Source organism: Microtus pennsylvanicus, chromosome 6 (assembly GCF_037038515.1).
Source record: "Microtus pennsylvanicus isolate mMicPen1 chromosome 6, mMicPen1.hap1, whole genome shotgun sequence".
Classification (NCBI taxonomy): domain Eukaryota; kingdom Metazoa; phylum Chordata; class Mammalia; order Rodentia; family Cricetidae; genus Microtus; species Microtus pennsylvanicus.
In genome coordinates, this window is record NC_134584.1 from 45,906,240 (window position 1) to 45,919,973 (window position 13,734).

Here is a 13,734-nt window from a genome sequence, read left to right on the forward strand (position 1 = left end):
TTTGAGGCCAGTCTGGGCTATATAGTGTCAGTACATCCAGGACTATACAACAAGATCTTGTCTAAAGGAGAAGAGAGGGAGGAAGAAGGAAGGGGAGAGGCGATCTGAAGGACAGAGAGGAGGAGAAAAAGCAAGGGGTGGGGGAGAACCAGTCTTTCTTCAATTGCTATTTCGCACATCAAACCTAGTGTTTGGTATTTAGCTGACAATCAAAAAATATTTATAGGGAATAAAGGAGCAAATAAATAAATAACGGAGCTGGAGAAGGTTGAAGCCTGGTTCTCTGACCATTTTCATGGTTCTGTGACTATAAACATCTTCAAAGTAAAATAGGGGAGGTAGTATATACCTAGGCCAAGGACTGTAATCCTCTAGCCAATCTCATGTCACCTTGTGGTTGACCCAATTTTTTGGAGTTGTTTGGTAGTTTATGTATTTGAGGCCAGGAACAGTAAACACGAGTCTTGTTTGTGCCTGCTGTGGACAGCTGCTCAGGATGACCCCTGGCACAACACCTCAGCTGGTGAGTTGTTAGCGTGTCAACACAGTTTTACTGCATCGTAGGTCTGGGTTCCTTTATGTAGACTGCTGTGTTCATGGAGACTGGAAAGCCAAGGAATTGGACAGCTAGTCCATGCTCAGCAGCAGCCTGAGAAAGCCAGTGTCTGGGATCAGAGCGAACAGCAAGGGTCTCCCACACTCCCTGCTGAGCGTCACCTGCTCCTGACCCTGTTACTCATGCCTGACTCTAAGACCAAAAATCCAGCCTGTCTGTGTTCACAGGCTAAATCCTTGCTCCCAAGGAGGGAATCTAAGTCACTCTTGCCAGGTTACAAAGCAACTCTTCATCAAAGGTAGGGCCCTAAATTTTGTTTTGACTTTTAGGTAATGTTGATCCCGACTATCATTCCAGATTGTTGTAAGAGCCTACTATATACACACAAACATACACACAAACATGCATACATAATACACACACATACGTACACACATACACACAAACATATGCATACAATACACACACTCAAACATGCATACACAATACATACACAAATACATGCACACACACAAACATGCATACACAATACACACAGACAGATGCACACACACAAACATGCATACACAACACACACTCGCGCGCGCATGTGCACACTTTATAACTCAGAGAGACATTAGGGTTAACAAGGCACTCCACTCAAAGCATAACCAGTCTTTGCAAAGACATGCTGAGGAGAGAAACTGCTTTGCTGATGTCTTACTCCCCTTCCTTATCGAATACCTTTTCCTTAGGAAAGGAAGCTAGTGGAGGAGCGAAGAGTTTGGAGAGCAAAACTGAGGAGAACGCTGAACCACCTGCCCTGGAGGACTCCTCCCTGTCCCCTCTAGACGGCCAGCAGCAGTCCTGGCAGGTTTCCACAGACATCGAGAACACTGAAAGGTAAGTGGGCCATACCCCGGACAGAAGCTGGCCCTCCTCCAGTCTGTGATACCCCTTGACAGACACCTACCCTCCTCCAGTCCGTGTCATTCAGGGCCACCGAGAGTACAGGGCTTTCTGTTTCAGGTTCGTGAGAAACAGGGCTTACTATGGTCTGACAGAGCAGCTATGCTAGCAGGAACTTGTTAGTCGGGTTTGCATCTCCGTGACAAAATCACTGAGAAAACAGCTCGAAGGTGAAAGATTTGTCCTGGCTCTTGATTTCAGAGGATATAGCCTAGGGAAAGCTGGATCCCTTACATTTAAGCATGAGACAATACAGGGGAGCCTCTAACAGAAGACACTACTCACCTGTGACAATCTGGAAGCAGAGAGAAAGCAGAAGGGGCCCGAGGCAAGTTGCGACCTTCAAAGGCGTACCCCTGGTGGTACGACCTACTTCCTCCAACTGGGCCCCACCTTCTGATTTGCCCTACCTCCCAATAATGATGTCAAATAATTTATCCACCAACGCACTAACCTGCCAATTAGGTCAGAGCCTTTGTGGTCTAACCACCTCTCAACAGGTCCTCCAGCTGGGGACCAAGCCTTCAACATATAAACCTTTGGGACCATTTTATGCTCAAATCACAGTAAGTAAGTGGTCCATATCCTAGAGGGAGAGAGTAGCAGGATCTATAGCAGTTTGGGGCTCCTAGATCCTTGCCTACTTCCATTCAGCACAGCACATCTCCGTTGCAAATGGAAACAAACCAGGATTACAGGGCTGCAATCCCAGTACTTGGGAGGTGCTGTCTCAAAAGGAGAAGAGAAAAAGAAAGGAAAAGAAATGGCATACTTCTTAGAAGAGAAAATGACAGACCTATTCACCCAATGGCTAGTTCCTAAATCACCCTTCTGTCTGAGGGAAGAGAATCTAAATTAACCAAAGACACTTGTAATAGATTCTTAGATTTGGGATGTTGGGAATGTCCTACTTAGCATTTTGGCCAATTCACAGGCTTTCACAGCCTTCTTTCCTCTCCTGGAATACACCTGATGGTGTGATACCACTTAGCTACCAGAAGGAGCTAAGGCATTGACCTACACGGTTTATCACTAGAAAGGAGCTTTCTCCAGGAAGGAAAAATTCTAAGGTGATCCTTTTTATTGAGGAAACAATGATAAAAGAATGAGAACCCATCCCGTCAACACGTTGAAAATGCTGTTCTGTGAAGCAAAAAGACGAGGTCCTTGTGTAGCCTTCCCACGAATGCCTTTGCCCTTTGCTATGAATGTTCCCAGAGCTGGTACAAAGAGACTGAATGAACTTGGGGGAATTCTACTCCGTGTTCCTCTGAGTGTATGACTCACTGACAAGATAATGAACATTTTATTTTTTTTTATTTTTAGAAATGGAACACACAATGGCATTTATAGCCATTGTGGTTCTACTTTCAGGTTGTAATATAATTCTAAAGCTAATTACCAAATTTCTGTGTTTATAGGAAATTGGAGCATGTGGTAATTGTGTGCTATTAATATAACTTGTGTGTACTTCAATATCTGAGCATCCATACAATAAAACTTGTTTGTCTCAATTTCATAGACGCGTGAACAGATGATGAAAGGATTGTGTATCTTAATTTGTAGGAATAAATTATTTTATAGAAATAAATAGAAAATTATTTGGTCTGTTCCCAGAGAAAGAAAACACAACGGTCAGAATGTCATGGCCAGGGCAGAAGCCATCTGCAAAGCCTTTCCTTTTCATACACCTCAAATAGCAGTTAGATCCACACCTCACGCTTTAAGAAGCTGCCAGGCATGGTGGCACGCGCTTTTAGTCCCAGTACTCCAGAGGCAGAGGCAGGTGGATCTCTGTGAACTGTGAGCTTGAGGCCAGCCTGGTCTACGGAGCAAGTTCCAGGATAGCCAGGGCTATATAGAAAAACCCTGTCTTGAAAAAAAAAAAAACAAAAAAAGGAAAAAAGAGAAGGAAGGAAGGAATGATGAGTGTCAGTAAGTATCAAGTAGGATAGCATCAAGTGTTTGCTGTTGTCTAGAATGTAAGTTCAGGTTGTGGTCAAGAGAGGCAAGTCTGAGAGAAGCAGGTAGTAAGAAACCCAGGCAGGGATGAGCTCTTTAATGTTCCCTTTCTCTCTGCCCAGTGCTTGGTGGGCTGGCATTTAACCCACCAGAGCTCTTTAAAAGTCCTTGGCGACTGCCCACTCTGGAAGTCAACCCAATCAGGTTCTCTTCTTGGGTGCAGGGGAGGCACAGGGATCATCCAGTGAAAGGGGATGATGAAACTTTGTCCTCGTGGTGCATCCTCGTGGTGCATGCTCATGCTTCCCCTCCCATTGAACATGTCTGGAGATCTTCCATGGAGGCGCTTCTGAGGGTGGCCCAGCATCCCTGTGCCTCCTCTTCCTTCTGCTTCGTCTGCACGCTGTGCCCGTGACACTCCATCAGCCCCACAGCCTTGGATACCACTCTAAATGTTCCTGGGATCTTTCTATCCATGCACCAGGCTGCTCTCTTTTCCTTCTCTAGTCAGCGCTGCCTGAGACTTGAACTCCCTTCAGATTTTGCTTGTTTGGTTTTTAATTTATTTACTTATTTCTTTTACAACCCAACCACAGTTTCCCCTCCCTCCCCTCTTATATTCCCTCCCCCACCTCCCTTCTGCACTGCCCCCAATTCACTTCTTTGTTTCTGTTCAACAAAGTAAGTGTTAACTTTTGATCCTTCTGCCCCTGTCCCGTGCATAACTACGGGTTTGTGCAACCAACTTTAGCTCAACTTTAGAATTCCCTTCCCCCCGCAACATTTTTAAAGAAATGTGTTTACCTATCTATTTATTTCTTTATGTGCATTTAGGTGTGCGAGCATGTTTGTGTGCGTGCTACACTATACATGTGAGGTCAGGAAGACAAGTCTGTGAGTGTGTGTGTATATGTGTGTGTGTGTGTGTGTGTGTGTGTATGTGTGTGCTCGTGTGCAGGCCAAAGGACAGGTTACAGGAATCAGTTTCTTCCTCTAACATATGGATCCTGGGAATTGACTTCAATGGTCCCTGATGGCCTCTCTCTTCCAATATCTCTACTATGAAGAGGTCTTCTCTGGAGGTCTCAAAATGTATCCCTTGTCAAGCCTAGTGGTATAAGCCCATCCCAGCACTCCGGAGGCTGAAGCAGGAGAGCCAGAAATTCAAGGCCCTCCTCAAAGAAAAAAGGGCTGTGTATGTAGTTCACTGATAGAGAGACTCCCTGGCATTCACAAAGCCCCCCGAGGGGGGGGGGTGATGCCCAGTGCCACACAACAATAACAACAACAATAGTAAGGATAGTAATAATAATGTGTTGCTCTGCTGACATTCAGCTCAGTTCATGGCAAGGAGAGACTTAAAACAAGCAGACAGCAAGGAATCCACACAGAAGCACAGCCATCTGGCCCTAAGTCTCAGTGATGCGTCCCAAGCCTGACTCCCCCAGGGGACTACTGTTCCAATTGTGTGTCCTTGGCCTCTCTCTGTAGATCCATAGTCCTGTCGTCCATCGAAAGGCTCTCCACTGAATTCAGCCAGGTCAGACCAAAGGCAGTGCTGCTGAGGGCTGGAGCAGAATCCCTCCTGAGGGAAACATTTGGCAAGAAACTGCCTTTCTTCCAGAACCCACTCCTCTCAGATTTTCTTTCTTGTAAAAGCAAAGTCAATTGAATTTGTGTCAATGAGAAGCTGGAACTGGTATGATTCCATGTAGAGTCCCAGCCTGCATTCATGCAGTAGCACACACTGCTTGAGGCTTCATCTGGGAAATGCACAGCTGATTTTTTTTCTGTCTTTTTATCGCCTTTACAGAGACATGCGGGAAATGAAAAACCTCCTCAGCAAACTCAGGGAAACCATGCCTTTACCGTTGAAAAATCAAGGTGAGTCCTCGGACGTTTCTTTGAGCCAGCAATTGTCTTTAGCACGCTGAACTTGGAACCTGCTTCTTAGCAAGGTAATACAAGTGCTTCCCACCAAGAGAGGAAGGCCTTGAACATTTCTCTTCCTTAGAGACCACGTGATGAGGTGACAGTCTCGGTGACAGAAGTAGAGAGATACTCTCACCTGAAATAGGATGCCCACGTCCCTGCCAGACCTGTCTTGTGCCATGGAAAGCACCACCACACTGGGTGTGCCTCCATGATAGGACCAAGAGCATGTCTCTTGCCTGCACAAAGCTGATAGACTAGTGGAGAAATATCCCTTCATTTACATGTTCAATTATATAGAAATAATAATCGAAAGGATTAATATATATTAGGATACACAATGTGTCACTATTCTGTGTACTTCATTGACTTCTGCTATGTTGTCTTTCGTAATTATTTTCTTCCATATTAGGGGTCAAAGCAAGGGCCTTGCATGCTAGGCAAGTCGTCTACCATGAACTAGATAGCCAGTCCCCTATTTAAATCTAATAATAATTTGGGGGGGGTCTGTTATAGTTTTCCTGATCTACAGGGAACTAGGCCATGGGGATTAGTCAGATTTTTCAGCGTCATTTAAATTATAGTAGAACAACTGGGTTGCGGATTTGATCTCAAGAAGTACATCTCCAGAGCTACGCAAGAGAATACAGCCTGACAGACGCAGAAAGGGGTTCTCACCAGAATGAGGCATGGTCCTGACTGTGGTAACTGATGGATCCACTGTCCTTGGAGTCTGGCACACAGTTAGGAATACCACCTAATACAAACAAAAAAATGTTTGTTAAATCTTCACCCAGCTTTACAGGATTCTAGGACTGGAGATGCACACAGAAGTAAATAATAATGGTCTACAGAGCTAGTTCCAGCACAGGCTCCAAAGCCACAGAGAAACCCCGTCTCGGAAAAAAAACAAAACAAAACAAAAGTAAATACTATGTGCTTTGCATGAAGCATCCTTAGCCAGAACAGCCACAAGTGAAACATTAGCATCAGAAAGTGGTACCGAGAGAACCGGGAAAGGCTCTTTAGAGGCAAGAAAGAAACTCCTCCTGTTTACCCCGAACAAAGCCTGATCAGGAGGGAGGACAGTGCACTGTTTGCTGGGAGCAAGTGAAGCTGAGTGAAGAGGAGGGGAGGAGGAGGACTTGGCAGCAGGGCTGAAGAGCCTCTTGGCTCAGAGAGCATCTCAGCAGAAGGTGGAGAGGTGGAGATGGGAGAGCGCACCAGACAGCGGCTGAGAAGCAGCTTAGGCGGTACTAGTGGCTCTGAAAGCCTGGGTCAGAAGAGGGGGCAGGTCATTCCAAGTGAGCCCCAAGAGCCAGTTCATGAAGCCAAGCACCCCCCACCCCCACCCTCAGAGCCAGTCAGTGTGCCTCAGAGTACTGAAGACAGCAGATGTGCAGGAACAGAATTTCGCACAAAGCTGCTGAGAAGTGAGGATGGGTTTCTGCTGAAGGGCTTCAATGAAAGCTGGTCTTGAGTTCAGACTCTGGCTCTGTCGTTGTCCAACCGTGTGGCCTAGAGCAAGCTGTTTGCCATCTGGGAATTTCAGAGTTCTTGTCCCTGGTTGGGGGAAGCCTTCAGATGGTGGCTTGAGGATTAAAGAGGTGGCAGACCGCCTGCCTATAGTCGATCTTTCTCGAGCAGTCAAAGCGCAGGGACACTTCGCTGTTGTCGTGTTTGCAGAAACCGTTCTCATCATTTACCAGCTGGGCCACCAGACTTGTTCAGAACTCCAAGCCAGCAGCAAGTAGAACTCAGCCTGCAAGCACCAGGGGTCATGTCCACGTCAAATACGTCTTGAGCTCCAGGCCAGAGAGCGAGCCTCTGGGACTTCACATTTGTAGCACGTTAGGATCAATAGGTTTGGCAATCTCCCCTGTGGCCTCTACCCTGGCCTCTTACTAAACCACACATGCAGCTTCCCAGCAGGGTAACTTCCCACGGTGCCCGGTCTGAATGTTGTGAATTCCGTGAAGTCTATATTTTAAGTGTACCCATTTTAAGCCTTCCTTCCACAACTGGCGCTAGTCCACACAGCCATTTCGGAACCGTGTGTTGACAGAGAGACTGAAACTTCATTTTTATTAGGTAATTTTTAAAATCATAGGAGGTAGAATATAAATAAATACTTTTATATTCTCTGAAGAGAAAAATTATTGAACTTTTAAATGTGTTTGTAAAATAAAAGAGTAACAGCAGTAAGTGTTGGTACTGCTGTTGAAGGCATAAAAGGGAATAATGGCCCAAGTAAATAATACCAGGCCTTAAACCATGAATTCAACTGGAAAATGAAAATATGAGGATTTATGCAGGAAGTGGTTCATATTCTAACAATAAAAAGAATAGCCGAGGCAAAGGGCTTTTGGGAATCCAGGCATCGCCTTCTGTAGAGAAATGTAAACACTTAGCAAGTTGGCCCCCATTCACAGCATGCTGTCAGTGGGCAGAGGGGTGTGAGAATCGGAGGAAGAGGCCAGACAGGCCCTGGGGGGGGGGGGGGATAACCAGTCTCTCAAGACCTTTTCTGACAGGCACATATGGTAATGCCACTCAGTTCCTTTCAGAACTCATCCAGATTCTTCCCTCTGACTCCATAGACTGGGATGACCACAGGGGCTCCCCATACTGGCCACCTGTGGGTCTGGCAGGTCTTAGCTAAGGTGTGCAGGAATGGGGTGACGTGGGGGGACATTATTCTAGTTCTTTCGCGTACAACCTTGCTCTCCAAAGCTGGTTCTAACTGGTTGGAAACCATTATAGCGAGCCATCTGTCTCTTTTCTGGCTTATTTCCTTTCTGTTTTTATTCCATTTGCATGTGTGTTGGAAACAGAAAAGGGGGGGGGGGAATGTCACTCACGGCCCTGGCTTTCTGTGCTCGGACTGCTGGTCATGCGAACCCCTGCAGCTCAGACTCTAGTTCTCCACTTAGATGTGGTCCTGAGTTCATTTCAAGACTTGATTACATCTCCCCAACTCCCTACTCAACCAATGCTCACTTGAAGTTGGTTTTCAGTGGGGAAGAAAGGGAGAGCGACCAAGGGCAGGGCTGTCAATCATCCCTGAGGCAGCTTCATCTCATACCTTGCCTTCTCTGTCGGTGTCCTTCTAGCTTGAGCTTGGAGACACAAGTACCCAGAAGGAGAGTGGGCCACCCTTGTTCTGTGGCACCCCCAGGGCCAGCTGCAGTCAGTGTCCATGTCTCCTGGCTCTAGACCTGCTGTTCCTTTCCCTGCTCTAGTGCCCCTCCTGTCCTCTATTCTGGCTCATTGGCACGGCTGCAGGGAGCTTCATTAATTATGATCAGCTTGCTGTGTCAAATGGATTACAAATGGAACCACCTGTGGGGAGCCCGCAAGGTTACTGACAAAGGCTCTAAGGAGACTGGGAAGTGAAGGGCAAACCTCTTCGAAATGCCTGCTGTTATAAAACAGATCAGCCGAAATAGATTAAACCTGAAAGACAGTTTCACCTTTGCTACAGCTCTGACTTAATGAGGTCGGGCTGTGGGATGCGTTGGTAACTTTACTCATGCGTGGAACTCAGTTGTTGACAGCATGCACTAGAATCCATAGGAACTGAATCTGCTCTGGAACGGGATTCGGTCAGTCAGGAGGGGAGTATTTCAGTAGAGACATGCCTCAGATTTTATGTAATGTCAGAGGTCTAAGCAGGAAGATTGGAGAGGTCAGATATGACTCATAAGGAAGAAAGCAGAGTCAAGGATGAATCTGGGTTCAGTCCTGGATAGCAGAGTGAACGATGGCATTGGTCATTAAGTGGAGAGAAGGAAGCCAGAGCCCTCAAGGCAGAACACGACCACAGTTTTGGACATGGAGGGAACGGTAATGTTCAAGGGTTAGTAGTGTTGAGGGAAGACTTGATCCAGGAAAACTGGAAACAGATTTGAGGATTTCCAGAACAGTGGTCCTTGGAGCCCTACAGACAGCTACAGCTGTCAAGGAGAAATTGGCCAGAAGACTGTTCTGGGGTTTAAAAATGTAAGTCTTGAAGGGAGGAAGAGCAGTTCACACAGGGATACTAAGAGGAGAATCAAATGAACATTGCAAAATGAATGGAAGAAATTTGCAAGGAAGGAAGGGCTAATGATGCAGGGTGATTGGGCTGGATAAAAACTGCCGAATCTGAAGGATTTGGCATAAAGGTAGTCACTGATAGTGCTGGTAAAAGCAGTTAACTTGGAATTTGAGACAGGGAAGCCTGGTTGAAAAGTTATCCAATGAGAGGGGGCTAGAGAGCTGGGACAGCAAGGATGAATAGATGAAGATTTTCATAAACAGTTGTTTTTAGCATAGTAAGAAGATGGGATTCGAGGCAGTTAATCTACCCAGGCAATAGTTTATAGAAGTGATGGGAACAGGAAAGAAGGCATGGGGCAATCAGAAAATGCAAATAAGTAAGCAGCTAAAGCTAATCTCAAAGGAGGGATTACCCATCAACCAAAGAGGAAAGGATGTGGGGGAATGGAAGCATATGTAAAGATGAGAAGTAGGAGTCCATGGGCCTAGGTAGGTCATTTTAAGTAGGTTTTGTTTGTACTATCCCCTCCTTCATAAAACTTTCAGTCCACTCTGACTAGACTGTTTATTTGAACCTGAACGAGGCTGCCATGGTACCTCGGTATCTGTGTTTATACTATGTCCTTCATTCAGAATGCCTACCCCCTTGAACAAATACTCAAGTTCTTCTCATTCCTTGTGGCCAAGAATGGTTGCCAAGGCCTACATGGATCTTCCACAAAAGGTGCTCAAAATGGAAATAACACCTTTGCCCCCTCTTCTTGGAAATTCTCGTAACACTGTATTTGGGTCTTTCTCATGCACAGTGAGAAACAAGGCCAGGATCCATGTTTCTTTCAAATCCCATCTTGGTGTTATCCTCACTGCTTATCACAGGGTGTTTTAGTTACTGAACTCATTGTCGTACTAAAAACACCTGACCAAAACAACTTAAGGAAAGAAGGGCTCTTTCTGGCTTACAGTTCCAGGGGATAAAGTCCGTAACGGCAAAGAAGTGTGACAGCAGGGCAGACTTTGGGAGAAGGAAAGCACTCGTGAAAGCAGGGAAGTTAGAGGAGGCAGGGAATATTCAGGTAACGTTGAAGCATCACGAGCTGCTGGTCAAATTGTTTTCCTAGAAAAGGGAGCAATGAATATGATGTTCTTCTCTCTCTGATTCAGCCCAGAGCCTCATGGAGGACTACAGTCTACCTGCAGGGTAAATCTTCCCACCAAAGCTAATGACACATCTGGAGATTTGTTTCCCTGATAATTCTACATCCCGTCAAGTTGACAATCAAAATTAAGCAGCACATAAAGCCTTGCACTTAGTAGGTCTTCTGTTAATTTAGCAGCTCTCAAGGTCCGCTCTTATGACTTGCAATATCGGTTGCTGTAGGATAATCTTTTTGTATACTGTGAAGATGTGTCTTTGCCAAAGCCTTCTGGTTGGTTTAATAAAGAGTTGAATGGCCAATAGCTAGGCTGGAAGAGGTTAGGTAGGAAAGAGAAGAACTCAGTAAGAATCTAGGAATGTGAGAGAGGCCAGCAAACACAGAGGGGGTCAGACAAACAGAACGAAAGGGAGGTAAAAAGCCATGTGGTAGAAGCGGTAGAATGTAGATTAATAGAAACTGGTTCATTTGAGTTATAAGAGCTAGTGGGACAAGCTTAACTAAGGCCAAGCTTTCATAATTAATAATAAGTCTCATTATTTGGGGGCTGGTGGTCCCAATGAGAAAGTACTACTACAATCAGTAGCTCTAGGAACTTGTAAGAAAACGTGTTTTTCTGGCTCCATGCCAGACACTGTTCTAGAAACAAGCAGGGCGAAGTCAATCTGTGCATTCAAAGGGCTCAGATGACACTAATACATCAGTTGTTTGAGAGTCGCTGAGTCCTCTAAAATGTGTTCTCTATATATATTTGTGTGTGTATATATATGTATGCATATATACATATATGAATAGAAGCATTTGTACAAAGACGGCTACAGTTACCATCTGACCATCTCTCTTAATTATGTCTGAGAACACAGCTTTAAACTCAGATTATAGTTTTAAAATTTCTCAGTTTTATGTCCCTCTTTTTTCTCAAAATGCAATCTGTGTAACAAATATTAGCAAAAGGAAATCAAATAATGGAGAAAGAGCATCCCTGTTTCTTAAGAGAGTCAAGGGTCCTTGAACTTACTGATGGTTAGAATTCCTAGGCTATCTTTTCATTCACTTTCTCCTAGTTTCTTCTTCCTTTGTTTTCTTTCCCACTTTTTGTTTTTTGTTTTAGATCTGTCATTAGTTGTGGTTTTGTGAAATTGCGAACTTAGGGAAAGAAATAACTAATAGAATCCTTAACACACCCCATCCAAACATGTGTTTACAGTAAAATCTAACAATTTCCTAACAAGTTCAACTGGATTTGCCCAGTGATTTTAAAATGAGACAGGAAATATTCCACTTTGCTCACGTTCTTTCAGCAGCCCTTCAAAGTTCCGAGACGGGATTTTAGTCCATGTTGTGAGACATGCCTACCTGGAGCTGAGTCAGTGTCAAAGGGTTCGAGGAACCTTTGCAGCTTAATGAATTGTAGAACTCAATAAAGGTGTAGCTTTCCTATGCTGTAGAAAGCTGTTTTGGATTTGCGCCAAGGATTCTCAAGCTCTTATTTTTCCTCTGCCCTAGGCGATGGTCAGACAAGCTCTAGGCTAGGCAAAGGTGTAACAACACACATCAGAGACAGACCCAAGCCAGTCGTCATCCTTAATAGGTAGTAGGACCTTTGCTGAATGTCAGCGTTTCCATCAATCTTAAGACTGTGTCCACTTGTAAGTGAAGCATCAGCCTGTGCACATACATCTCTGCAGCATAGATACTCTGTATATTTGTGCACACATATCTGTGCATCATAGATACCCTGAATATATCTGTGTGTGCACACATCAGTACAGCATAGATACCCTGAATATATATGTATATACATGTGCACACACATATGTGCAGCATAGATACCCCATATATATCGGTGTGTGCACACATCAGTGCAGCATAGATACCCTGAATATATATGTATATACATGTGCACACACATATGTGCAGCATAGATACCCCGTATATATCGGTGTGTGCACACATCAGTGCAGCATAGATACCCTGAATATATATGTATATACATGTGCACACACATATGTGCAGCATAAATACCCCATATATATCGGTGTGTGCACACATCAGTGCAGCATAGATACCCTGAATATATATGTATATACATGTGCACACACATATGTGCAGCATAAATACCCCATATATATCGGTGTGTGCACACATCAGTGCAGCATAGATACCCTGAATATATATGTATATACATGTGCACACACATATGTGCAGCATAGATACCCCGTATATATCTGTGTGTGCACACATCAGTGCAGCATAGATACCCTGAATATATATGTATATACATGTGCACACACATATGTGCAGCATAAATACCCTATATATATATCGGTGTGTGCACACATCAGTGCAGCATAGATACCCTGAATATATATGTATATACATGTGCACACACATATGTGCAGCATAGATACCCTGTATATATCTGTGTGTGCACACATCAGTGCAGCATAGATACCCTGAATATATATGTATATACATGTGCACACACATATGTGCAGCATAGATACCCCATATATATCGGTGTGTGCACACATCAGTGCAGCATAGATACCCTGAATATATATGTATATACATGTGCACACATATATGTGCAGCATAGATACCCCATATATATCGGTGTGTGCACACATCAGTACAGCATAGATACCCTGCATATGCGTGCACACACACTATGCAGCATAGATACTCTGTATATATGTGTGTGCGCGCACACTGTACAGCATAGATACCCTGTATATGTGTGTGCATAACACTGTGCATCATAGATACCCTGTATATAAATGTATATACATGTGCACACACATCTATGCAGCATAGATACCCTGTATATATATGTATGTGTGTGCCCACTTTTATATATATATATATACATATGTATATATATATGTATGTATATATATATAGTGTGTGTGTGTGTGCCCACACACATCCACACTCACATACCTACAAAGAAGGTTGAATGAGAAGAATTGCAATACCATAAAAGGCTCTTCTATAGAAAGAAGATTTTGTTTACAGTAATGGGTAAGTAAGACAGTCTTGGTGAAAATCTCATATCTGTGTATGACACCTCTGTACTTTTTTTTAAATTTTTTAATTTATTTATTTATTAAAGATTTCTGCCTCCTCCCCGCCACCGCC

General features: G+C 44.3%; 1 protein-coding gene across 4 annotated transcripts in view; it reads left to right on the forward strand.

Annotated features, from left to right (window-relative positions):
- Rgs7bp (regulator of G protein signaling 7 binding protein) overlaps positions 1–13,734 on the forward strand; it is a 99,295-nt gene that overhangs the window by 79,656 nt on the left and 5,905 nt on the right. For 3 of the 4 annotated variants that reach the window (XM_075976128.1, XM_075976131.1, XM_075976130.1), the window contains 2 exons: positions 1,291–1,438; positions 5,280–5,350. In XM_075976128.1, the coding sequence (XP_075832243.1) occupies positions 1,291–1,438; positions 5,280–5,350 (219 nt within the window). Of the gene's footprint in view, positions 1–1,290; positions 1,439–5,279; positions 5,355–13,734 lie in introns of those variants that run through there. The other variant, XM_075976132.1, reaches the window with a different exon arrangement.